Below are 26,381 nucleotides of genomic sequence, written 5' to 3'. Positions count from 1 at the left end.
GAGTCTTTCGCCGAACACACTCGAGCGTTGACTAAAATGTCAAAACGTAAAGTGTCAGTGTTAATGAGAGCATGCTCACTGGATACGGTGCAGGTCAAATGCAGTACATTTTCAAAGGCTTAATAGCAATGAACCACCAAAGAGTCACCGCACATGCCCTGCGCGGTACCACACTACTGAACAGAAAATACAGGCAATAACTTCTTTGCTACTTGAGTGACAACTGAGAACATTACTATTTGCACTGTAAAACATAGCTGGAAAATGAAAGGAGAGAAAGAGGAGAGCGAGAAAGTGCTTTAATAGAATTGATTTACAGGTATGAGATTCCCATTAGACACTGCTAATTGTTTCCACACCATTAGTGACAGTTATCTAATGAAGGATATAACCAGGCACTGTCAGATATCACAGTGGGGGGGGGGGGGGGGGGGGGTCAATGGCTCACTGTGTCCTCTCCACCCCAGGGGCATTGTGGGACAGTGACAGACTACCAAATAGTCAAGAGTAACCGTGACAACATTTTTTACTTTCCAACAGCTGAGACTAAAACAGCCGATAAGCCTTATTGAAGTTAAAAGCTAATTTTCTTACAGAAAAATGTATGAATCTTGAGTACAATTACCGTAGAGCCCAACTAGTCCTTACACATTTGATATATATTTGGGTTTATAACAACTTGCAGGTTAAAAGTGAGATCACAAGCAAACAACTGTAAACACTGAAGATATTCATCATAACAGTATAAACAGTGAGGAAGACTCATCAAATTACGTCACGTAATTGATGGTAAAACTTTATACATTTAAAACAATGTAAGAAAAGAAATACAGAATCAGGAACAATAGATGAATTAACCGTTTTGCATTATGGAACATAGAGATATTTAACACAACGCTTGTCAGTCAGGTCCAGAATCAGGTGACGCCCTCCGTGGTTTACTGGCTCTCGTCCATTTCCTTTTTAAGGCTGCAGAGAGAGAAAGAGCCATGTTTGACTTCCCAACACAGTAGCAATCACAGTCCTACGATTGAAGTGCTTCAGCGGAAAGAACATTTACCTTTTTAAGTAGGCATGGGCGTTGTCATAGCCGTGGTATTTAGCCAGGTAGACCAGAACTCCAGTGGCACAGCGACCCTCTCTGGCTCTACAGAAGCTGCAGTTGCAGATCCCTCTGCATGTCGGACACTCCCACTCCTGCAACATACCAAGGCGAGTTCAACCAAGGCTGCACAACAGTCAAAGAATGAGTCACCGTTTGATGGCTCGGGAGTAGAACAGTGCAGTACTTACAGGATCCAGCAGGGCATCTCGGACCTCCTCTCCGTAGCGGTTACGGAGACATGGGCCACAGAACTGACCCCTCACCCCCACACACTCCGGGTTACGACAGTTGGTCTTGGTGTCGATCGTCTTCTGGCGGCACTGGTGGCAAGTGGATCCCTAGGTCAAGTAAATCAGAGGGGTGAATTTTCTGAACATGGCAGTACGAATGTGAAACCTTGCGTTTGAGAACCACCGTAGGAGAATGGGAACTTACAGTGGAGCTGTTGTACACCTTCTCCCGCACGTTGTTGGCGATCAGATCCAGCTCCATCTGGGAGATGTCCTCCACAGGCCGCACCACATGAGGAATAGCTAGCCCCGAGCTGTAGTTACGCCGATGAGGCGCCTTCTATAAACACATTCACAAATATATCAACCGAACTGACAATTCCTGGAGTTCAGATCCACTACTGTTGAACGGACAGATCAGGAAACATAAAAATATTTAACTTTACAACAAGGGTATGGGTGTGCCACTCACCGCCTCATCCACCTCCTCATAGTAGCGGCTCCTGCGCACCAGGTTGAACTTGTCCTCCTCTTCCTCTGGAGGAGGGCTGGGGGGGCCGTCCACCAGGGTGCGGGAGCGAGTGTGGGGCCGAGAGGTGCGTTCAGGGTTCCTCCTACGGGGTCCTGAGGCTCCCAGAGACTGGCGGGGGGCACGACGAGGCTAGAGGAAATTAAAACATACCCAATCAAATACAGTAAAAAAAACAAACATGGTAGCTAGACATCAATAGTCAAATCTTCGGTTTCCTGATATGCGTTTTATAGTACAGCCTCATCCTCCATCTTGTCCCACTTACCGTATTCATCATAGGCAGGGATGATCTTCTGGGGAAGCCAGGTATTTTGTTGAGTTCTGCCATCAGCTTTGCAAGCTAAACAAAATATTTCACAAAAAAAAATTAGCACTCAAATGTCACTCAGCAGGCAACTGCCAGAATGACTCCTGTGAATGAGCCCGTCCTACCATTGCTTTGTTCTCCTTAATGTTAAGCGCTCTCTTGTCCATGAAGTTGCCTCCCTCCTTGGAGTCAGACTCTTTTTTGGGCTGTTTAGAGGGCTCTGCTGCAGTAGTCTTCTGGGTGGCCCTCCTGGTGGGGAACTTCAAGGCCACCTTCAGGGTTTGGGACCGACGGCCCTTCCGCCGAGGCCCCACCGACTCCTCCGAGTCAGAGTCCACTGTCTGAAACACAGAGCAACATTCTGAAAGGTTATTGTTTATAGTAGCCACCATTGTGTAATAAAATTAAGCTGGTAATATCAAGAACATTTTTTAAATATTTTTAAAATTTAAATAAATCACCATGGCACTCATTTTACTGCTGAAAGCATTCTCGAACCCAGTGAGAGACTCTTCCTCCGAGCTAGCCTCAAACACCTTGGCTCTCTCCGCCACCTTCTTAGCTTCTCTGAAGCTACTTTTCTGCACAAAGTGAAACCACAAACTACAGTTTCATTAACAACGAACTCATTAAAATGAGTGAATATGGTAAAACATTAATTCTAACTGGGTGGAAACGTAACAATTCGGCTTACCGTGTTGGCAAAGCCACCGTCCGAGCCAAAACTATCACAGCTGTCATCTGAGGAGGAAGAGGATGTCTCCATGGGCACGTTACGGAAGCTCCGCAAACTCATCCTGGTGGAAGGAGGCTGGGGGGCCTGCTGGAGCGACAAGCGGAAAAAGTTAGGAAAAACTGAATGACCATAGACAAACACCGTGAGTACTATTGGTTTTAGAAACTGCCTGTACACTGCTGCCCTCCTAGACAGGGAGAGAAGCAGCAATACCTATGGTGGTAGGGGTGTGACTGCAAGATTCATTCCGGACACCACAAGGTAAGTTAGCTAACGTAGCGCTATATCACGGCTAACACAAATGGATCTTACAAGGTCAATGAAGTTAGCTATAGAAAAAGGAGTTGCTAGCTACAGTAGCCAAGTAAGATTCACTCACGTTGATTTAGGATACAACCAACATTTGACATCTGACAAAACTTGTCAGGATAAAATATGAATCTGAGTAGCCAAATCTGTGGTGTAACTAGTTAGTAGCCACTGAAATGGTTGATTAAAAACATAACTAGTTAACGTTACTTAATATATTTTAAAAACTGTTTAGATTCACACATGGTAGCTAGTTAGCGAAGCAGGATACTTGATTTGAAGCAAAGGCAAAGCAACGGTTGCATTGCAATTCCAACGAGACTGCAGGCAGTCTGCAGCAGCTTTTGCGGGAAGTATGCAACAGCTTGACTAAAATGTGAGCAAGAAAATAGAAAAGTTAACGTTAGCTAGCTACAAGTTTACCACAGGAGAATTGTAGGTAGCTATCATTCTCTGCAGCTATCTAGAAGTACCCTGTAACTTTGATATAGCTATTATATGTAATTATACATTCCTTACCCTAGTGCGAGATGGACTCATTTGGTTTTCTTTAAAGCTTTCTGCAAAGAAAGTCAATCTAAACTCGTGTTCACGCTTGTTCAGTCCTTTAATGAATGCAGAGAAACACCTCCAGACTTGCAGATGGGGCAGAGAAATTTCCCGCGCCAGGAAAATGTCCTAAAAGGTATATACACTTTTTTTTTTAAATACGAGCTAAAAGGAAAATAGAACACACAAATCTGCGACAACAAATTAGCAAACATATATATTTTTACAAACGGCTGTTCAACACATTTTTATTTGACAAATATTTGAAAATACTATGTCATATACTGATCCACCAACTTGTAACCTTTCAAGTACTACGCCCTGGCGCGAAATCATAGCGTAGAACTGTGCATAAAGGGGCGGGTTTATAGAAAAACTCCCGCGTCCTTGCCACCAGGTGTGGTGGTCGTGTTCTTGGATATTGAGAGAATCGTATGAACTTCATATATATATGTTTCTTTTTTTAATCTCTACATATAGTTAAAACCTATATAAAACATATATTACGTACATTAACTTTTCTATATTGTAAAAAAAGGCACAATTATCTCTCATAAATAGAAATATTACAACAATGTAGTCAATACAATTTACTATATAGCCTTATATAAAACAGTTCACATATATGTAGGCTTACATGTTAAATATAAAATATATTTGAGTGCATACAGTACAATTCAGAATTCAGCCCTAAAAGACTGAACTGTGTGCATTCCCTAAATCACAATTCTCACAAGCTCAAATGACTCCTAAAAAGATCCCTCGAGAGAACGTTTAAAAATATATATTTTTGAAGTAGTGTGAAGGATAATGTTCAAAGTAAACCTGCTGTCCAGTCTATTCAGACATGTAAACAGTTTCAAACAACAAATGATCCTCAGCTTCGACCACTACAGCCACCTCTACCCCCTCTCCTCAGTCTTCCTCTGACCTGTTTATTGTCCTGTCGCGGTAACCTTTTCTGGCGCTCCACTTTGATCCATCCCCCCTCACTGACTTTAGCCCCCTCTTGCTCTGTACTGGAGTTTTCCACCGCTGGTGATATGCCCGGTATCACCCTGGGCCGGTTCTGAGGTACTACACTGTAACTATGGGACCGAGGCCTCCCTGTTTGCTGTGAGGTTCTGCTAGACTTATTCTGTGTGAAGTTTCCCCTTGTATTGGACCATGCACCTCTGTTGTGGCCCCCTGTCACAGTCAATGAGTTTTTAAAGTAGCTGCTGTGCCTGCGGTAACCTTGCACTGCCCCAGCACTGAGCGGGCGTTCACGCTCCAATGCGCTATCTGAGGTGGTGCTGGAGGGGCTGCTGCCCTTTGACCCCAGGTAGAGGGGGGAGAGCATGGCAGACAGGCCGGTGGTGGGGGATGAGCTGCGGGAGCACCAGGGAGAGAGGGAGCTGCGGTTGGGAGACCTCCGCACTGCTGCAGCGTAGGAAGAGGCCTGGTCTCCATACGCAGACAGGAACTGAGACAGGATGCAGGTCTCTGAGCCACCGGTGGGGGTCCGGGCACCATGCTGCTCTGCTGCTGACTGGTTCTTCAGCTGCCTCTGTCTCAGATTGTACATCCATCTGGGATCCACATCTGGAACCAAAAAGAACATCCACTGGTAGGATCGGCTACATAGAAGTGCTCATACATTTGTTCATTCTGTATTTAAGACAGCTTTAAATGCACCACGTGTCAATGAAATCTGCATCCAAAGCACAATAGAAAGTAAAGTTTACCTTTTGAGTCTGATCTGCTTCTGGGGTTCCCTTCTATGTTCAACTGGGTTGTTTCTATCAGCAGCTCCACAGTCTTGATCTCATCTCGTCCACCAGTGGGGTTCCACATCACTGCATGGCTATATCGCGTAGACTTTGGTGATCTCACATCATTCTAGTGGCAAGTGTAGGGACACAACAATCACTGTAGGCGATTTTAAACATCAGATCACATTTACAAGTCAAATTAAATTCAATGTATTTCATTTTTTAAGACAGTACACTGTGAACCTACATTTTACTGTAGAATTCTTATTATTGGTAATGACTAGCCTAAAGGTGGTGTAGTGTAGGCCTATGTAGTGCAATGGTTAGGTCATTGTAGGACTGTCTCCCTATAGGATATGTTTTTAATGACTCACCTCATAATTAACAATGCAGTCAACAACCTGATTGTCCCGTAGTCCAACTACCCATTTGTCCATCACAAATGGGGGCTGCAAGGAAATAGTTTGATAAATGGTAATTAATCATCATGCATAAGCTAGCTAGCACGGTGCATCTTCAACACTGCAATGACATCAATTCAAGGAATAATTACATTTATCTGAAGATACAAAGAGGGACTTTAAATGTCATAACATTTAGCAAAAGGGTACGCTCCTTCAATGGTCATAAAAACCGTCAACAAAGAAATGTAAAGGACAAGTGACTGTTGATTTTAAGTCCGGATGCCCTTTCAGCACATGGCATGGCGTAATGCTTATGATCACACCTTGGTCATCTTCAGGACATCCACATCCTGTCTGTTGGCATCAAAGGTCACATCCTTGATGTACGTTATTGCAACTTCATCTCCGTCAAGTTCCATGTACATTTTCCATTTGCAGTCCTAAAAAAAGAGAGATTGTAGGTCTTACAGTATATTTATTTATCCCTGGCTGGCTCCAAACTGTTGCTTTCCGCAAAAAAATATATAAAATAGAACTGCTGTCAGTTGAGAACCTAACTTCATTTTTTCCTAAACCAACAGCACAGCCTAGAGGTAGTTCCTTAGAACTGAACATTTCTGTAATGTGAATGTATATGAAATTCTGATCAAATTTGACAGGAAGCGCAAGTTATGTTATACTTTTAGATTTGAATTCTGCTTTCACCTAGTATCCTGTGTGAGTTGCGTTCAATTAAGACATAATGTTTGAATATTGAGTGCTTTCCCCACACTTTTTTTTTTATGTGCTCTCAGAATCAGAGGATGGCATGTCTCTTGAATTATCATAGCATGAAGGATGACCTAACAAGTGGTCAAACATGAATAATAAAAATGAGAATGTTAACAACCTATGCTTGCAAAGACATTTATTTTACTTCAGGGGTAAACATAAGTTGCTACGGTGGATATCTAGTATTATTTCCTGTAGTGGATATGGTTTGCAGAATCTTGACATGTGGTGCTATTTTTTGTGAAAAAATACAGTGTAATGCTAATATTATTCCAGTTAGCTGAAAATAAACTCAGAATTTCAATATTTTCTGCTCAATGGACATAGGGATCAAATCCTCACTAGGAAATACAAATCTGAGCAAACCCCAACGCCATACTCCTTCTGAATATTGCATGCTGACAAAGCAGTAATGATTTTGCCATCCCCAAAAGCCAGCCATGAAGCCACAGGTCACTGCTTAACCACACAGGGTTCACGGTGTGGACCAATCTATTGTGTGGAAGGATCACAGAAGAAGACATCAAAGAAGTGCCACTAACACACTCGTCTGAGGAGCCTCAGCCCACTCCTGCACCGTCCCCAGGGGCTGGACCGGGGCTCAAAGGGGGAGCAAGTGTGAGGAAGGCTCTGGCTCCGAGACACACCAGGCAGCGGCCCTGTGTCGGCCCTGGCCAGTCGCACCAGGGCCCCCAGGTCCACGCTGGTCTAATCACTCCAGCAGAAACAATGTCTGATAATGATGCCCAAGACCGGAGTGCGTCTGCTCTAATGACAACTCATACATAATTCAGCACCTTTCTCTTGGCTGCGCGGTGATATCCTCATTAGTAGGGGACCCTCAGTGGTTGTCAGATGGTGGCCGCACAATCGCAGGCCCTCATTTTGTCTTTGAGAAGTGCAGCTGCTACCATGACACCGCCAGCAAAGAGAGGCGGGAAAAAAAAGCAGTGCGGGTTTGTTTTATTTAGTGCAAAAAAACCTTCCAGTTTGTAAAAACAAGGCTGACACAGAACCTGACACCAGGCAGGGGAAAATAATTAGCTCTCATTTTCTCAGCCTCCTGTTTCCTTCTCCCTGCTGTGTTTTCTACCCACTAAAGCACCACATGTCAGAAGAAATGGGAGGCAATTAGCAGGCTCGTTTCAGCCCCGCCGAACTCACTGAAAGGGGACTATTTATGATGGGACAATGAACAGCTGAAAGATTAAATAACATTTGCCTTTTAAAAAGAAAATGACTTCTGGCTAAATGGGCTATTTTTTTATGAAATTCAAAAAGCAAGTGGAGAAGCAGCCTCTCTCCAACGTTTGAGACCCTAACAAAGGACGATGAGCAAGTGGGGGTGGATGGGATTATATGAAATGTTTATTAATCTGTTTCTCTTGTAAGGATATGTCTTGAAGGCAAAGCAAGCTCAGTGAAACAGTGGTCAGTGTTTGCTTGAGTTTGATGGGGAACATATGGGCATCTTTACCTAGAGAAACAGCATCTTGAAGATGAGCATTTCCATCTTGGCATACCAGTTTCAATCTTATCTGACAACAAGTTTGCTATGACTATAGGCATTTGAACCAAACCAGAACTGAGACTAAATTATTTTACAGATACATTTGAAAATGCAAAAAAAAAGTACCAAGACATCTTGGTTATTTGTCATATAATATTTTCAGTGTCCATTGAAAACCTACCGAGTGACCTGTTCCTGCTTTCCAGTGGTACCCAAACACCAGCTCCAGATTAACAATCTTCCTCCTCTCCTCCTCCTCCTCCTCTGCCCACGCATCCTGTGGAACAGAGATTTCCAGACGGAACATATTGTAACAGTAAACAATGCCAACCATTTCATAATATTAAAGAGAAAGGACATACAGTACCTTCATTAGTGGAGGGAAGTGGAAGAGCCCAATGTAGTCATTGGTTAGCTTCTCAATTTCACTCTGTTGGAGAAAGCATGTTATACATAGACTTCAAACTTCAAAATAATTAGTATGAGCATATTGCTCAATTTCAATAATTATACCATATGGACACATTGTGAAATGGCTGGCTAGTTCATGCTAGTGTGAAAGGTAATATGGTACCTTGAGGTGCATGATGTGACCTTTGGACCTGACCCCCAGGTCTCGCATGTCTGTTTCCGTGAGCAGCAGCAGCCTCTTGCCAGTGATGTGGTTTTCCTTAAACAGGTCACCATACAGCTGCATGCCATATGCCCCCTCTGCTGAGAACACAGGGAAAACAAATGCAAATGAAAACGCATACACGCCAAAACGATGGGTTTCTTCATTTGAACATACCTACAGCATAATATGGTGACTTTGAACATACCCGCCCCAAATATCTGCTGCATCCAAAAGTACTGTGGGGATGGAATTGGAAAAGCATTACTATTCATAGTCAATGGAGGCATAAATGGTTATTAAAATGGTCAAGTAAACTAAATAAGTCATCGATTGATACGTGTTGATACTGACCACATGTTCCTCTGTCCAGGAATGAATATGAAGGTTGGGAAGGAGCTGTGTAAAAGAAGAAGAAGAAGAATGAGACAAAACTGAATTAGCACTAGGGAATACTGCTCTAAATGGTCACGTAGTACAAATGTGCACAGCTCAAAAGAAACAAATGCTGCCTATTCTTTACGTTTGGACTCTGACACAGATTTTGCATTCATGTGTGCAAGTAAATCATTATGAACATCGGTGCATTACATACAGTATACATTACATACAGGCTTACTTCATTCCAAGACATGTTTACCATGTCTTATAGCAATGGTTTTTGCAGCTAGTGTTCTGCAATCAAGATGACTGGGTCCTGAATGTCTATATCAAACTAAAATGTGTCCAATGCCCATCTGACTGGTCTTTCATGATGCATTTTAAAGATAAATAATTTACTGTTCAAAATGCAAATTTCATCATTATGATCACGAGGCTTCTATGTGGTGGCAGAAACGATGCACCGGGAGAATTGAGGGGAAGATGACTAAATTAATTACTAATCGGAGCATTCTCTATTTGCTTCCCACGGAATCGTATAACAGCCCAGAGCCTGAGATGAATGGCAATCTCAACAGATCGCATTCAAAGAGGGCCGTTTTAGAATTAGCGCGATACACTTCTTTGCAGCCTCCTTCTGAAGTCCCTCGCCCCCAGCTGCATTTTTCGTCTACTCCAGTGGTATGGTTCGGAAGTAATCACATAAAAAAAACACCAACCCTACACTACTGCCACAGTTCCATAACAGAGTTTGCCTAATTAAAGTGACATAATATCGCGATTACAGGAGTCATATTGTATGTCACAAATGACTTCAAATCGTTTAATAAAATCCTTAGCATACTGTTGACAAACGGAAACAGATCTTAATTGATGACAGGAGGGGAAGGATGGGGGGATATCAGTAGAAATTGCTCAGCCTTTGGGATTCCTTTGGCAGGGAAGATGAGTTCAGTAGTTCACACAACTCTGCCCCCATGTGGAATGGGAGTATACTGTAGCAAGTTGATTACACTATAGAGGCGGAAAAGCATTGGAAACCTGTTGGCTAGTGGCTACACCACAAATTCAACATGACTTTGTCAATCCCCGCAGGGGCAATTAAGCAGGCATTGTCCGTAAGTGTAACATATACAATACACATTTATGTTCTGCGCCAAGTATGAGTGGTGCCCAGTTGGCTAATGATAGAAGTCCCACCATTGACTATATATTTATTTGAAACCTTGAGGACTACAGTGTGAACATGGGTCTAATGCAAATCAATTAAATGTAATATGACTCATTTCAGGTCTTACTTGTTAAAACATAGTTATTCCAGACCACATCTGAAGTTATATTTCTAACCAGTCACATTTTCTTCATTTTCTCCCAGCACAAAATGTTTCTTATTGTCTTGGCCACATTTGGAATTTTGTGGCTAACAAACCTTTGTTGTGACGTTATTGTAACGTTTTTGAATTAGTTGTTAGTTTCAAGGTAACAAAAAAAACAACAAAAAAAAACTGGGAAAACCAAGAGGAAATGTGAGAAGACAAAGATTGAGGATGATAGTGGGAGAATGGCATCCCTTAAGAGGGCAAGAATGAGATGAATGTTATGAGAAGTACAATATTACCATAACGAGACACATACATATACAGAGGAGGAATGGAGGGAAAAAGAGAGGCAGAGGAGGTCAAAGAGAGAGACGGAAGAAGAGGGTGAGCTCGAGTCAGGTAAACACTTTGGGGGGAAAAAGGGAGATGGTTAGTCGAAAGAATGGCAGAAAGTGGAAGCAGTGTGAGACCTACGCCAGATTGAAGACAAGAGGAGAAATGGAAGTGAGTGAGTGTGAATTATCGGAGGTGGCAGGTGTGGTGAAGTCCTCGGAGCCTGAGGCTTGCACTGATGGTCAGGATAAAAGACGAGTCTGTGACTGTAGGAGGGATATTTTTGGAGGAAGTGGACCCCTGCCTTTTGTCTGATCCATTTGTGGTTTCAGTGTGTGAAAAATGTGTTTGGTACTGTGGAATCGGTGAAGGTAACCCGAAGTGGTCTTGTGATAATTGTTTGTGTTTCTGCTGGTCAGAGGGAGCAGAGGCTTCGCGCCAAACTAATTGGGACAATAGATGTGACTTGAATTGCTCCCAAGAAAAGGGCGCCATTGAAAGGAGCGATTACTGGGGTAGCAGTAAATGTGAAGGTTGACCAACTGAAGGGGAAGATTCCCGGTGTTTGTGATGCTCGTCGTTTGGTGCAACACAGACAAGGTGGCGTGGGTGGTAAAACAGAAGAGTCATTGGCTGTTCTTTAGAGTTTTCATGTTGAGTCTCTGCCCAACAAAGTGAGGTTAGGATATTTTAGTTCTCGTAAAAGCTTGTTACAGGTTGTTACGTTGTAACAGGTGTCAAGCTTATGGGCATGTGGCAGCAGTGTGTAGGAGGGAGGGTCCTTGGTGTGAGCAGTGTGCAGGAGGGAGGGTCCTTGGTGTGAGCAGTGTGCAGAAGGGAGGGTCCTTGGTGTGAGCAGTGTGCAGAAGGGCATGAGACAAAGGAATGTGTAACATTGGGGAAAGAAGCTGTATGTGTTTATTGTAGGGTTGCCCATGGAGCTGGGGATCAGAAGAGTCCAGTGCAAGAAAGGCAGGTTGAGGTTACCAGGGTTACAGTAGAGCAGAAGGTGTCGTATGCTGAGGTAGTGAAGAAAGTTGAGGAAGATGGGTACAGGGGGAGGGATCCTGACAGGATTTGTGTGAGTAGTAGATCTGTATCAGTACAGAGGGATAGGCCAAAATATGATATATGCTTCAGTAAGAGTTACCGGGTTAAAGGGTTTGTTGAGTGGTAGTGTGTACTGTCCTTTCAGGCTGTTGGCCTGAGGTAGGACTAGAAACGTTTCAATAGTGGAGTAGGGTGGTTGGGTTTTAATGAGAGTAGGGTTAGATGGTAGGGTATTTTAAATGTATTTGACTTTTTTCAAGCAAAGTATAAGGGAGTTATACTACAGTCTAGTTGGTGGCGGTAATGCAACATTTACTGGATGCCAACCGCCGTTAAACCTCATCGAAGAAGAAGGAAATGTAAGAAAACAGGGAGAGTAAAGAACCAAAGCAGGAAGTTTAATGAGAAAATGTTTATTGAAAAACAAGGAACAGTAGAGGTTGCAGAAAAATATGTTCATATCAAACAGCAGTCTGTCTAATAGTGTCTCTTTAATGGTGTGCCATAACTATCGGAATAATTCAAGGAATTGGACTAATCCAAGGTGCTGAAGTTTGCATAGATCATATTGCAACTCTGGGTATTCGATGTCCTGAAATACCTTACAAAGTGGTTAACTTTCACATCAGGAGGTGTATCGGTTGGTTATTGTCTATGTCAATGGATGTGTTTTGGAGTGACTAGGTTTAAGAACTACACAACAGAATACAAAAACATACATCAACTAAGTAGAAATAGGTGGAACCTGTAGGGCCAGAGTCAGACAGAAATAGCCTCCATATTGGATATGTTTAGAAGAGATGAGGTCCCATATGACCATAAATAGCAGAATTTACAGGGCATTTGGTGATGGCACTTGTTAAGGTGAGCTTCAATAGGCTCAGTTTGGGCATGGTTAAACACACTTTTGTCTGTGGTCAAAACTGTTGGTGCAGATGCATACATGTTTAGCTGAAAGATAATCATTAGCTTAGAGAAGCCATCTAAAGAATATTTCATATCTCTCCAAAGAGATACTGTTATTACTTCCTAAATAATTGAATGAAAGGCCAACCTACCACTGAATAACAGAGTTAGTGGAATAAAGGTCCTTAATAGTTGCCTTTTGTCTATGAGAACTTACCCCTGTCAAGGTGTTGTAGTCTAAGGTCTATGGTACTCCTCACAAACATCCTGATTATATGCATCTATAACATGCAGCAGTCAACCAGCACACGAAGCGAGACTACACAAACACCTGTAGTGCACTTTACACCAATAAGCCATGGTTTGCGGGCCTGAAATCCAAATATTCCAAACACTGTATATACAGAAAAAGGGCACAGGAAGTCTGTAGTTTAACATGGATATCAGGAAACTTTTTCTCTCTCTCCCGCTGACATGAGTCAGGGTCAGCTGAGGGACACCACATGTACATTCTCGTCCAGGTGAGAGACTCAATCAGAGCAACTGCACTCCACCACATTCAGAACAAATTGGCCAATCTTAATGTCAGCAAAATGTCATAAAAGCTTTGCCTCCTCAATACAAGTTGCTCACATGACTCTTTACAGCATGGCACTATACATCCAGTACATTAGGCATTAATGACATCCATGTGAGCCATGTAGGAGGACCGTTTCTAATACATTGTGTTCATACGGCGAGAAGAACATCTCTGTGCTACATCAAGTATAGTATCTTTGGATATGCTTTATTGTTTTTCAAAAGAATGTGTGAAAAATGGATTGTTCCAACAACAACAAAAAAAAAAACAGTCAAGGAATAAAAAGCTATTAGTAATGAATGATCTAATGTTTGAAGATGGTGTCCATAACACCAGTAATGTGAAAAGGAATATGCATGGGAGCTTGCTGCAAGACCACAGTTTAGACACAGGCCAAAGTGATTGATGGACAGATGTTACGGATGCTACCAATCAGGTTGCTCTAATCACTGTCGTCTGACATCCCCAAGGCCATGTTGATTTTGCGGCCCTCTCTGACACTGCTGGACTTGGAAGAGTTCTGCTTGGCCTGCATGTTGCCCTGCATGCCAGAGTGCAGGACGGGGCCCCCCATGTCCAAGGCAAACATGTCCCCAAAGCCCTTCATCATGGCCTGCAGACTCATCCCCTCCACCTCCCCGTTACTGGAGGATGTGATCTGACACGTCATCTCCGAACTGTTCGACTCCTCCGTCTTAGACTCATAGAACGACTCAGTGCTAATCTGAGCCGCCACGGGTAGGAACAGCATAGAGGGAAAGATGGGGGAGAGAGGAAAGGTAGGGAAGAAGAGGGAGGAAAAGAAAAGGAGGGAAGGAAATCAGTCTTTGACCACACACTGTACACCAAGACGAATGATTAAATGTGTTTTGTTTTTATACCCATTATAAAAAAGGTGACTGTCAAACACTAGAAGAGTAGAGTTGAGAGATATAGTAAATTGGATTATCAAAGAAGGTTGGACTGAAACAATTGGAGTCTACAGGACAGATTAAGTTAGGAGAAAGGGAGAAAACAAAGAGATAGCTAACACGGTAACATCTCCCAGGATGACAGTACTGATTCTTACCCAATACATCAGTGCATGTATCAATTGAAACTAATGTCAAATTGATGCCAAGGCAAAGCACTGTAAGACATTCCCATTGCATGGCTGTAGAATGCAATTATACAATGGACAAAACAAAGTATTAGTGCTACAATGTGGAAGTGCGATAAACAAATCCAACCAACACATCCAACTACAAAGGTAATATTTAGGTTAAATGTGTTGCATGCCAAAGCAATAACAGAAACAGGAGGCCAAGGCAGAGTGGGGTGTCCCTTTGAAAGCTTCACATAGAAAGGGTAGTATAGGCAAATACACACAAGCAGCGAAGCGTGACAACATTGGCATTCCCAACATTACAATCACACTGACCTCTAATTATCACTGATGGCCAATGGGGGCTCAGTGACATAGTCCCACACAGAGTAGCACGATGAGCTAATACCTCTACTCAACACAACAGCCCATCGGTGAGACTCATTGAGCCTAGCCAGAGCCTTATTTTTAAATTTTCCCTCCATTCCAGACTGAAATCTGAAGTAAACTGAATTATTTGCTTCCCTTTGTGACCAAGAACATAGGCCGTGACACATGGACCAACACAGTGAAGGTGGTGCTAAACTGTGGTGCTGTTCATGTTCAGGGAGGAGACGGTGTGTGGGGGTTGTGCTGAGGGTGTGGGGTGCAGTGGGTTTTGGCTCCTGAGGAACTTACCGGGGTGTTGGACTGCTCGATGAGCTTGCGCTCCCACATCTTCAGGCGACGTTCCCTCTCCTTCAGTTCCTGCTCTTTGGTGCTCAGATCCCTCTCCAACTTCTTCAGTCTCTCGAGTGTGGCCTCGATCTCACAGCTACAGCACAGACAACATAGGGATGCGTTTCAGTGGCGTCAGTTTAGTTAAACCGAGGGTATGGCAAAGTGAGGTGGGGTGTGCGAAGTTGAAGCTCATTTGCTGCATTTCTACAGAGATTTAAAAACAAAATGACCCCAGCAATTAATTATTATCCGCAATATTAGGTTAAAAGGTCTGTGGAACGGCGTGTACAATGTCAACCACTACTCAACTCCCACTCATCATTAATTGACTAATTTACTTGTAGAACGGCGCATACAGTGCAACATGAAATAGATGCATAATTCACTCTATCAAGTCACAACCAGGCCGAATTGAAATGCAGACATCAATGTGAAAGTAACTAGTGCATAAAACAGGTGACCGCGGAAGCAAACTATGCCAGATAAATCCTACACACGCATTGAAATAAAAAGGCATAGGTCTACATCAAATTACTTACTTACAATCGACAAGGACACATGAAGACAAACTCGTTCAAAGAATGTCAAAAATGACAAAAGCCCCTTTACATGTCAGTGTCAAACCTATGCGTTTCGTGTAGTCACATTTTCTTCTGATTGCCCCGTAATGTGGGCGCCCAAGCTAGTTTTTGCATTTGCCTGTCTGCATTATTCGCCAGGGAAGGGAAAGCATTGTATCAACAAGGCTGCTCAGAGAATATTGAAACGTTTTGTGTCAACAAGGCGGCTCCGAAATATTAATACAGCCAACGAGGGGGCGGTCCGCGAAAAAGTTTCCCCGGGCCATTTTCGTCTCCTTCTGATATCATTGTGTTGCCTACAAAGCAGTTGCGATATCTGACTGCTCATTCTGTCAACAACAAAAAAACAGCCCTACAGCTACACTATAGCCAGTACTTGACGTGGACTGAAATAGGTGCCGGTACTGTTTAGGAGCTCCACAACATTTTTGAGCTAATATTCTATAAGACGTGCAGGACCTCTAGCAGTAGAAACATAATTTAGCAATATTTAATGATGTTTTGCAAGCATGATTGATCTGTTAGAATATCTCATTTTAATTCAGGAAGGTGGACAAACTAGACTGAGAGGTGGGAATGCATTATATCAGAGACAGGTAGGGATTATGGATGAAGGCTGAAGATGATGATGTAGGCCTAAGTAATCTTTCATGATTTGCATTATCTGAATATTAGCATTCTGTCACTTCATGAAAATGCACATTTGGCATAAACAGGACATGTATTTTGGGCAGATGCTCTAAATAGCAATTTGTTCAATTGTGTCTATTTTCATACATGAAACCAACATTGCACTAGCCTACTGGGCAAATGAATGAAAATATCAATTAGGCCTAGAGCTATCACAACCTATATTTTAATATCAATAACATACACTGAACAAAAATATAAAACGCAACATGTAAAGTGTTGGTCCCATGTTTCATGAGCTGAAATAAAGGATCCCAGAAATGTTGCATACGCACAAAAAGCTTATTTCTATAAAATGTTATGCAGAAATTTGTTTACATCCATGCTAGTGATTGTTTCTCATTTGCCAAGACAATCCATCCACCCGACAGGTGTGGCATTTCAAGAAGCTTATTAAACAGCATGATCATTACACAGGTGCACCTTGTGCTGGGGACAATAAAAGGCCACTCTAAAATGTGCAGTTTTGTCACACAACACAATGCCACATATGTCTCCCCTAAACAGATGCATATCTGTATTTCCAGTCATGTAGAATCCATAGATTAGGGCCTAATGAATTTATTTAAATTGACTGATTTCCTTATATGAACTGTAACTCAGTAAAATCTTTGAAATTGTTGCATGTTGCATTTATATTTTTGTTCAGTATAGGTTTTGGTTGCGGATGATCACCAAAAAGGAGGGCTCCCTCAACTCCCAATTCCCAATTCAAATAATCCCAGATTATCAGATTACAGCAAGGTTTAAAAGCACGAGTTCAAATGCCAACATTAAATTCAAAACAATCAGCGCACTGCCTAAACGGCTGACAGGCAAAGCAAACTCACACTCTCTGCTTTCTAAAAGTGAGAGAAAAGCCTGCAGGCTGGCAGCTGCTCTCCGAGAGATGTTCTGCATGGTTCTAAAGCCATCCAGCCACCCAATACGCTAAACAGCCATTGGGATTTAAGTCTACTTTTTTGTTGTTGTTGCCTACTTTATATTTTTGGTCTTGAGCTAAGGTATGACACCCCTGATGTGTTTAGTAACCAACATCATCCACCTCAACACTTATAATACTGGTGTTAAACTGTTGATTTGAGGTACTTGTGCTTAACTGAGATTCCAAAACATATCTCTCCCTGACATCCATGCAATATACACAAGAGTTCAAAGTTATGCATGTGTTTCTCAAGTTTGGATTCTGCCCTTTTAGTGACAGCTCTAAGGCCACAGACAGTAGAGGAACACTTACCTTCCAGTGTGTTTGCTAATGTGGTTCACACACACTGAGTGGTCGGGTCTGCTTTGCCCAGCAGGTGGGGCTGTGTGGTGCACCATGGGTAGCTATGCTGAGTCAGAGGCCAAGACAATCGGCTCCCAAAGTAACTATTTATAAACAGGCACGTGACACAGACAGGAACTCCTGCCCTGTTCCTGCATCCTCCCACACTCCCTCCCATCCCCTCAAAGACTTTCCACTAATACTTGAAACTTCCCTCATAATTGATTCTCTTGCTTGTCGCTTTCCTGACAAACACTGTATTTCTAGTCCTATCCTGCTCATTTACAGGTTTTCTAATACCTCTCACATTACCTCCCCCAGCACTCTAACTTCCCCCTTTCTTTTCCTCCCCAACTAACTCCCCCTCTCTGCTCCTCCTCCCTGATCTAGACAGGTGCCAGAGAAACAGCGAAAAGAGGAGTCCCTTCATGCTCTACTGGACCATGTGCAAACTGCCTTAATATAGACTGCAACAAGAGCCCTCTGAGCCATCGTTACAGAGCAGTGAGCAGCTTCTAACTGACACTATTACACAAATGAGTGCATTGATAGCTAATGAGACAGACAGCCACTGTTCACTGGACTAACAGTCTGATAAAAGAGAAGAAACATAGCATGAGGCCAGATTTAGTATAGCCAACACCAGGAGCCATTTGTCAGCGGAGGCTACCGAGGGGAGAACGGCTCATAATAATGGCCAGAACAGAGCAAATGGAATGGCATCAAACACCTGGAAACTATGTGTCTGATGTATTTGATACCATTCCACTGATTCCGCTCCAGTCATTACCACGAGCCCATTCTCCCCAATTAAGGTGCCACCAACCTCCTGAGATGCAAATACAGGACACCTACTCCTAGTTTTACTTTTTTCAAGTGCCAGAATTGACAATACCATTGAGCCTTCATCAGCGGGACACTTACTTATTATAATAATTTGTTGGGTGCTTATATATGTACAAGTTTGTATTGTAGACATGTGAATTGGAAGAGTGGGGTCGCGGCCAGGGTCAGCCAATACCAATGGCGACACTGGAGCAATTAGGGTTAAGTGCCTTGCTCAAGGGCACGTCGACAGATGTTTTAAATCTTCTCGGCTCTGGGATTCGAACAAGTGACCTTTCGGTTCTGGCCCAACGCTCTGCCTGCCACCCTGAGAAACTATAACACACCGCTCCTGCAACCTGTTTGCCTCTGATGCAAGAGAAGCTCAGGCTGCACCACTCCACACTTCTCCCGTTTCTTACTAGCTAGCTACTACGACTGTACTTGGTGTGCAACATTTCCCTCACTCTAACCCACATGTTCTTGATCGACTCTCACTACTGAGCTGCTCACCTGCTTGGACACGGCTCTATGAAGAGTTGTGAGCGTAGAAAAGCCCAGAGAGAGAGAAATCAGTAGCAGCTGACACCCAGGCTGTGCTGAACATCACTAATCCTCCAGCTGCTCATGCAGGCCAATTAAACACTTGGACTTGAAAAAGATGTTGATTATTTTTTAGACCTTATGGGTATAGAGAGGAAGGAGATCCAGATGGGGGATTCTTTAGATATTTGATGCCTTTATGTTATCAGTGCAATTATAAAAGATCTGTATGCACACTCCCAAAAATCCCTTCAGACATTTAGTGGCCCACAAAAGCAGCACTTGCGCATAGATGGGCCTATTGATTTGAAACAGTTCTGGCGTCTCCTTAGAATATAGCGGTGTTGGTCTAGAAGAGATGGAGAGGATTGCAGTCGTACAGTATGATCTCAGTACCTCCATTCTGCCTTGTTGTGTAGGAAGGAGTTGCACTGCTCTGGAAGCTTGCTGTCATTGGACATGGTCTCCAAGGTTGTAAGGATAAGTTTGAACATGGGTCTTTCCTAGGTGGAAACGAAACAAAACAGTTTGATATTCATAAGCAGACATGTAGTATATCTATCTACTCAAGACTATTGGACTGGCCTTGTAACTGTATGTAACATAACATTACTCTTTAGTATTATCCATTGTAGTACTGACTTGTGTGCTGAGTCTACTGTGCACAGTGGCTATGTGTGAGTATGCACAGTTGAAGTCGGAAGTTTACATACACTTAAGTTGGAGTCATTAAAACTTGTTTTTCAACCACTCCACAAATTTCTTGTTAACAAACTATAGTTTTGGCAAGTCGGTTAGGACATCTACTTTGTGCATGACACAAGTAATATTTCCAACAATTGTTTACAGACAGATTATTTCACTTATAATGTATCACAATTCCAGTGGGTCAGAAGTTTACAAACTCTAAGTTGACTGTGCCTTTAAACGGCTTGGAAAATTCTAGAAAATGATGTCATGGCTTTAGAAGCTTCTGATAGGCTAATTGACATCATCATTGGGGCGGCAGGGTAGCCTAGTGGTTAGCGTTGGACTAGTAACCAGAAGGTTGCAAGTTCAAATCCCCGAGCTGACTAGGTACAAATCTGTCGTTCTGCCCCTGAACAGGCAGTTAACCCACTGTTCCTAGGCCGTCATTGAAAATAAGAATTTGTTCTTAACTGACTTGCCTAGTTAAATAAAGGTAAAATAAAAAATAATGTGGATGCATTTCAAGGCCTACCTTAAAACTCAGTGCATATTTGCTTGACATAATGGGAAAATCAAAAGAAATCAGCCTCAGAAAAAAAATTGTAGACCTCCACAAGTCTGGTCACACACACATCCTTGGGAGCAATTTCCAAACGCCTTTAGGTACCACGTTCATCTGTACAAACAACAGCACGCAAGTATAAACACCATGGGACCACGCAGCCGTCATACCGCTGAGGAAGGAGACGCGTTCTGTCTCCTAGAGATGAACATACTTTGGTGCGAAAAGTTCAAATCTATCCCAGAACAACAGAACAAGGACCCTGTGAAAATGCTGGAGGAAACAGGTACAAAAGTATCTATATCCAATGTAAAACGAGTCCCATATCGACATAACCTAAAAGGCAACTCAGCAAGAAAGAAGTCATTGCTCCAAAACCGCCATAATCCAGATTACGGTTTGCAACTGCACATAGGGACAAAGATCGTACTTTTTGGAGAAATGTCCTCTGGTCTGATGAAACAAAAATATAACTTTTTGGCCATAATGACCATCGCTATGTTTGGAGGAAAAGGGGGAGGCTTGCAAGCCGAAGAACACCATCCCAACCGTGTAGCACGGGGGTGGCAGCATCATGTTGTAGGGGTGCTTTGCTGCAGGAGGGACTGGTGCACTTCACAAAATAGATGGCATCATGAGAGAGGAAAATGATGAGATGTTGCTTCAATATATCCACAAGACATCAGTCAGGAAGTTGAAGCTTGGTCGCAAATGGGTCTTGCAAATGAGTCTTCCAAATGGACAATGACCCCAAGCATACTTCCAAGGTTGTGGCAAAATGGCTTAAGGACAGCAAAGTCCAAGGTATTAGAGTGGCCATAACAAAGCCCCGACCTCAACCCTACAGAAAATGTGTGGGCAGAACTGAAAAAGCATGTGCGAGCAAGGTGGCCTACAAACCTGACTCAGTTACATCAGCTATGTTGGGAGGAATGGGCCAAAATTCACCATACTTATTGTGGGAAGCTTGTGGAAGGCTACCCAAAATGTTTGACCCAAGTTAAACAATTTAAAGGCAATGCTACCAAATACTAATTGAGTGTATGTAAACTTCTGACCCACTGGGAATGTGATGAAAGAAATAAAAGCTAAAATAAATTCTCTCTACGATTATTCTGACTTTTCACATTCTTAAAATAAAGTGGTGATCCTAACTGACCTAAGACAATGAATTTTTACTAGGATTAAATGTCAGGAATTGTGAAAAACTGAGTTGAAATGTATTTGGCTAAGGTGTATGTAAATTTCCAACTTCAACTGTATGTGTGCGATAGCATATAATTACATATAATTCAATAGGATCTCTGTGTGCGTGACAATGTGGGTATGTGTGAGGACGTCGTACCTTGGGATCAGTCACCCAGCACTTCCTCATCAGCTCAGCGAAACTGTCTGGGCAGCTACTGGGAATGGTTAACCTCTGGAACAGACAGACACAGTCACACACACAATCACTAAAAGGATTGCAGTCGTCTCAGCTTTCAGTTCTGAGGTCAGAATATGAATTTAGAGCATGTCAGGAGGCAGGTCAAATATACGGATGACTTATGTGACTGGAGACCTGGTTCTGAGAATGCGGATATTGCATGAGTGGGATCAATTGGCTTTGGCCCATATGACGATCCCCCAACTAGTTATACTGGTGTGTGATGACTGAAAGGATTCCTGTAAAGATACACTGGCTCATTAAGAAAAACTGTCAGGAATCTGTCTCTTCACAAAATCTATTAGCATAGATAAAGGAAGCTACAGTACATCTACAGTCAATCTGTTCCTAGAAGACTGCATAATGAGGAAAAAGGAAGTGCAGCTGTACCTCACTCTTCTCCACCACCAGCCAGGCGACTTGTAAACCCTCCAAGCCTTTAAAGGGAATCTCCCGGGTGAGCATCTCCCACAGAACCTGACACAGGGAAACGAGAGGGGTCATGGTCAGTCAACGAGCAAATGCATCTATAAACTAGGGTACCAGTGAGGATTTCCTACACTGGATAACTTATTACAGCTGATGATAAGTCATTGATAATAATCTGCCAATTTTCTTCATGTCATTACATTAAGATTAGTGGCGGTCGGTGCCGTTTAAGAAGAGGGAGGACGATTATTTTTTTATGAGCATGGCCTTATTTCTATTACAGCATATTGGATGACAGTCATTCATATTCCATTCACCCAGCTCAATGTACCATCGATAGGTATAGGCTACTTCATGATACTCAAATGTTCCCTATACCCATCATGAGGTTGCTACAACCTAGCTTATGAATTACATTTTTGTAGGTGCACAGTTCGAGATAAATTTTAGTAGTCAAGGTCACAGACAGTAACACATTCAATACCACCTTGCACACTCTTGCCTGCATGTAGCTGATCTATAATTCCTTCTCGTATATACAGTATGCGCTCTCCTCTCAACTTTTCCCTTCGCTTGTGGACTTCAGTGCACAACACATCAGCTGTCTGTGACCAGGCAAAAACACTTTCCAAGCCAAACCTTCATATCATAACCGCTAACCTCTACACACAGCCTACACCATTGTCACCATGTTAGCTAACGTTATAGTCAAAATAGCTAATAGAACTAACGCATTAGTAAACTTTCTACAATCATGCAGTACAGTGTACAGTCAGCAAGCAGTTTAGCTTACCTTGACTTGGAAGAATTCCAGTGTTGGATAGCCAAAGCCAGCTAGCTAACATAATGTAGCATCCCTCTCCGGGTGTTTGAGTAGGCTAAACTAGCTAGCTGCATTCACTAAGGGAAAGTGAAAAAAAGACAAGGAAATCTCTCTTGCTTCTCTATCATTTTTGAAGAAGTTCATTTGTTCAAAAATGTTCAACTATTCTCTCTCTCTCTTGAGTAAACTACTCACCACATTTTATGCACTGAAGTGCTAGCTAGCTGTAGCTTATGATCTCAGTACTAGATTTATTCTCTGATCCTTTGATTGGGTGGACAACCTCTCAGTTCATGCTGCAAGAATTCTGATAGGTTGAAGACCGTCTTCTGGAATTTGACATAATTACTGTGTAAGTCTATGGAAGGGGTTGAGAACCATGAACCTCCTGGGTTTTTGTATTGAAGTCAATATACCCAGAGGAGGACGGAAACTATCTGTCTTCCGGCTACACCATGGTGCTACCCTACAGAGTGCTGTTAAGGCTATTGTAGATCTTCATTGCAAAACAGTGAGTTTTAATTAATTATTTGGTGACATGCAAACATATTTTGTATAGTTCTAACTAAAAAGGATAACTTTATTAATGTTTCACTATTTTTATTTTTATTAAATTCACTGAGGAGGATGGTCCTCTGAGGGATAATAGCTATTTTCAATCAAATTCAAGAGTTCATTGAAATGTTTTATGCTTTATTATGGTTGGTGTCTTGACAAATGTGTTCAAAATCCTGCGACATAAAACATAACTTTTCTGTCCTTGCATTTATGGCAGTGTAAATTGTCATTATATCATATATTAATCATTAATCAGTTAAAATAGACATTGAACTTGAACGCTGTAGAATCCTGGATCTAACTCTCAGACAGTTTTTTATATAGAGATCTCAGAAATGCAGTGTAAGTACATAACATTTCCTGTCTCCTTATGTTATGGGGTGAAAACAGATTTCATCGGCACACATATCCAAATGCATTGGAAAATTGAATGCTTCTAACCGAAAGAGTCACCTCACCTTAATACTTAAAACCTAAAATCGGTATTGTCATTAATGTGGTTCTTCAATAATTATGCATAATACTTGTTGGATTTCATTTGGTGTCCAGCTGATTAGTTGTGCCTTAATATTTTCACACATCATCATCATCTGACCCAGAAAGGAATTTTCTGAATGACAGTCAAGTGGTGAACAGCTGTTGTGATAGCGCATGTGATGCGACAACAGCCCAAGTGCTGGAAAATAATTGTGTTTGCGAGGAATGTCCAGAATATTTTGGTGTCTCACTCCTTACGCCAGGGAAGACAGTTGTGCCGGGATCCACGTTGGATCTAAGATCCTTAGCGAAATGATGTTGATCATCTATTGTTGTCTGCTTGATTTATAGCAGGATCTCATTCCATTTTTTTTAACAGAGAAAAAAAGCATCACGGTAACGAGTTCATGTTTTCATATGTTTTTGTGCCTCGGATTGGACAGTCTACTGTATGCAGTTGTGTAGTACTGACTATTGCGCAACACACACCCAAAGCTATTTCTATTCATTATTCTGGATATAATGACAAATTACTGTACACAGCCTGTTCAACTATTCATCTGGTAATGAAATAACATGATAAATACATTTTGTTTTCCATGTGAGACCTGCATTTTTAAACAATACAAGGGGCTTGGAGGAGACTACTTGAATCCAGGAGACTCCTGGAATAGGCCTACCTTGAAAATCAGAAATTTTCTCAATTTGATGCTTGAAAAGTTATTCTAATTATTGTAGGCAATTTATAAATTCTCCTGCTCCCTTATAATTAATTATCTGTGATAAAAAAAAAAAATCTGTTTTTGTGAGCGATGTGGCCACTTTCTTTTTCTGCAGCTTCAAATGAAGGGCGTTGCGCCACGCTGTTGCGGTAAAACCATGTGCGGTTATTATGAGGACGACATCTAATGTTGGCTTCAACTTGGCTTTCCATACAAATCCTTCCATTAAAAAAAGGAACCTGGTTTTTGGTCACTTTCTCATGATAAAAACAGCGATGGTGAGATTCAAATTGTGAGATTAATGCTACCGCTATTCATGTGTGCCTGCATCGACCACATAGGAAACAGAAAAATCCCCATGCATCCAATCGATTTAGTCAGGCAATGTCCACATTATTCTCACATACTGTATTTTAGAATGTAGTAATAATTGAAATACCAATGTATTGGCAAGGCCTAAAAAATACATTATTCTTAAAGTGGTAATGGCCTACTTTATTGACACTTTTTGGGGGGAGCGGGGTTCTATATCCGGCCCTGTATGTACAATTATTTAAATTTTACAATTGTATAAACAATTGTACAACTGCGGTCATTGAAAATTACAATTAAGTGCTTGAAAAAGTCCCTGAAAGTCTTTGAACTTGACTTGCCAATGTCTGTATGAACCCTGCTTAAAGGATGTATAATCCTAGGCCTATTTTGTTGAATACTATAGGTGGAGATATGGGCCAATTTGCATTTATTCACTTGTATTCCTCCAAGTGCACATGTGGAATGCATGAAAGTCCTTTTTATTTTTGTTCAAACCATTCTGAAATGTTTATCCAATGTCACACACCGGCCCCATTATTTATAGAAAGACCCATCTATGTTAGACCTGCATGTTAGACCTCAGGCCCTGATCTTTGTTCACTGACTATTTATGTCACTCAGGAGTCAGGCCCTTGACTGGCTGGGGGACTCGAAGCGTCCCCTATATGCTCTGTCACTCTACACTTCACACCTTCTCCATCGCCATGCAGGAATGTAGCGAGCAGTCGCACACGCAGACAGGCAGATACACAAACAGCCACGCACGGCCATGCACAGACACACACACACACTGAAATATGCCCAGGCTTCAAACTCTCTACTCAGGGATGAAAGATGATAGAAATTAGGCAGAAAACGTATGGAACTGCTGCTAGCACTTCTACAAAAGGTCAATAATGCCGCTCCCGACTACTTTTCCAGTGGCAGTAATGAAGGCATGAAAATGTCATCTCTGAAAAGTCTGTTCTTTCAAGTGCTAGGTACTGGTTGATTGACAGTCTACTCTCTCAGCCATGCAGTGATATAAGAGCTTTTTCTTAACCATACTTGTTCTTTGGCTTCCTCTACAAACTAAGCAACTTCCTTACCAAGCTGATTCAGTCCCAAGTCAAACAAGTCTCTCTCTGATGGTTTCTGTACTTAGTAAATAAAAGTCTAATGTATGAGCCGATACATATGAACATCACAAGCAGATTGTCTTGCAGAATCAGCTGGAGAAAAATAGCCCAGTCTCAGTAACTATTGGATTGAGTATGAACAGCTGATCTGTGGTCAGTGTG

General features: G+C 42.2%; 2 protein-coding genes across 8 annotated transcripts in view; both read right to left on the bottom strand.

Moving 5' to 3' along the window:
* Positions 1–282: 282 nt before the first annotated feature.
* Positions 283–4,115, bottom strand: LOC110520115 (cell division cycle-associated protein 7). Of its 2 annotated transcripts, none has more exons than XM_021597179.3 (10): positions 3,739–4,115; positions 2,869–2,997; positions 2,636–2,755; positions 2,300–2,515; positions 2,133–2,207; positions 1,808–1,996; positions 1,541–1,675; positions 1,294–1,443; positions 1,061–1,197; positions 283–969 (listed from the first exon to the last, which is right to left on the bottom strand). In XM_021597179.3, the coding sequence occupies exons 1-10, from the start codon at positions 3,757–3,759 to the stop codon at positions 939–941; spliced, it is 1,203 nt and encodes a 400-aa protein (XP_021452854.3). In that variant the 5' UTR covers positions 3,760–4,115; the 3' UTR covers positions 283–938. The 2 variants fall into 2 exon arrangements, with proteins under 2 accessions (XP_021452854.3, XP_021452856.3); XM_021597181.3 differs by having other exon boundaries at positions 2,869–2,994; positions 3,739–4,113.
* Positions 3,808–26,381, bottom strand: part of zak (sterile alpha motif and leucine zipper containing kinase AZK) — a 53,959-nt gene continuing 31,385 nt past the window's right edge. For 2 of the 6 annotated variants that reach the window (XM_036974435.2, XM_090229777.1), the window contains 13 exons: positions 22,168–22,254; positions 21,697–21,771; positions 19,496–19,602; positions 15,152–15,287; positions 9,175–9,219; positions 9,029–9,059; positions 8,782–8,921; positions 8,575–8,637; positions 8,389–8,484; positions 6,250–6,366; positions 5,897–5,971; positions 5,496–5,649; positions 3,808–5,352 (listed from right to left, as the gene is read on the bottom strand). In XM_036974435.2, coding sequence (XP_036830330.2) covers positions 4,646–5,352; positions 5,496–5,649; positions 5,897–5,971; positions 6,250–6,366; positions 8,389–8,484; positions 8,575–8,637; positions 8,782–8,921; positions 9,029–9,059; positions 9,175–9,219; positions 15,152–15,287; positions 19,496–19,602; positions 21,697–21,771; positions 22,168–22,254 — 1,833 coding nt within the window. In that variant the 3' untranslated portion in view covers positions 3,808–4,645. Of the gene's footprint in view, positions 5,353–5,495; positions 5,650–5,896; positions 5,972–6,249; positions 6,367–8,388; positions 8,485–8,574; positions 8,638–8,781; positions 8,922–9,028; positions 9,060–9,174; positions 9,220–12,300; positions 14,114–15,151; positions 15,288–19,495; positions 19,603–21,696; positions 21,772–22,167; positions 22,255–26,381 lie in introns of those variants that run through there. The other 4 variants (XM_036974436.2, XM_090229778.1, XM_036974438.2 and 1 more) reach the window with 2 other exon arrangements.

Source organism: Oncorhynchus mykiss, chromosome 3 (assembly GCF_057628025.1).
Source record: "Oncorhynchus mykiss isolate SJ-2025 chromosome 3, ASM5762802v1, whole genome shotgun sequence".
Classification (NCBI taxonomy): domain Eukaryota; kingdom Metazoa; phylum Chordata; class Actinopteri; order Salmoniformes; family Salmonidae; genus Oncorhynchus; species Oncorhynchus mykiss.
This window is presented reverse-complemented; position numbering and strand designations above follow the sequence as displayed.

Excerpts from the sequence above, each read along its gene's own strand:
- LOC110520115 (XM_021597179.3), bottom strand. The coding sequence starts at position 3,759 with ATGAGTCCATCTCGCACTAGG. Across the intron at positions 1,997-2,132 it reads CCCTGCCTATGATGAATACG|CCTCGTCGTGCCCCCCGCCA; the intron begins GTAAGTGGGACA and ends AATTTCCTCTAG. Across the intron at positions 1,444-1,540 it reads AGGTGTACAACAGCTCCACT|GGATCCACTTGCCACCAGTG; the intron begins GTAAGTTCCCAT and ends TACTTGACCTAG.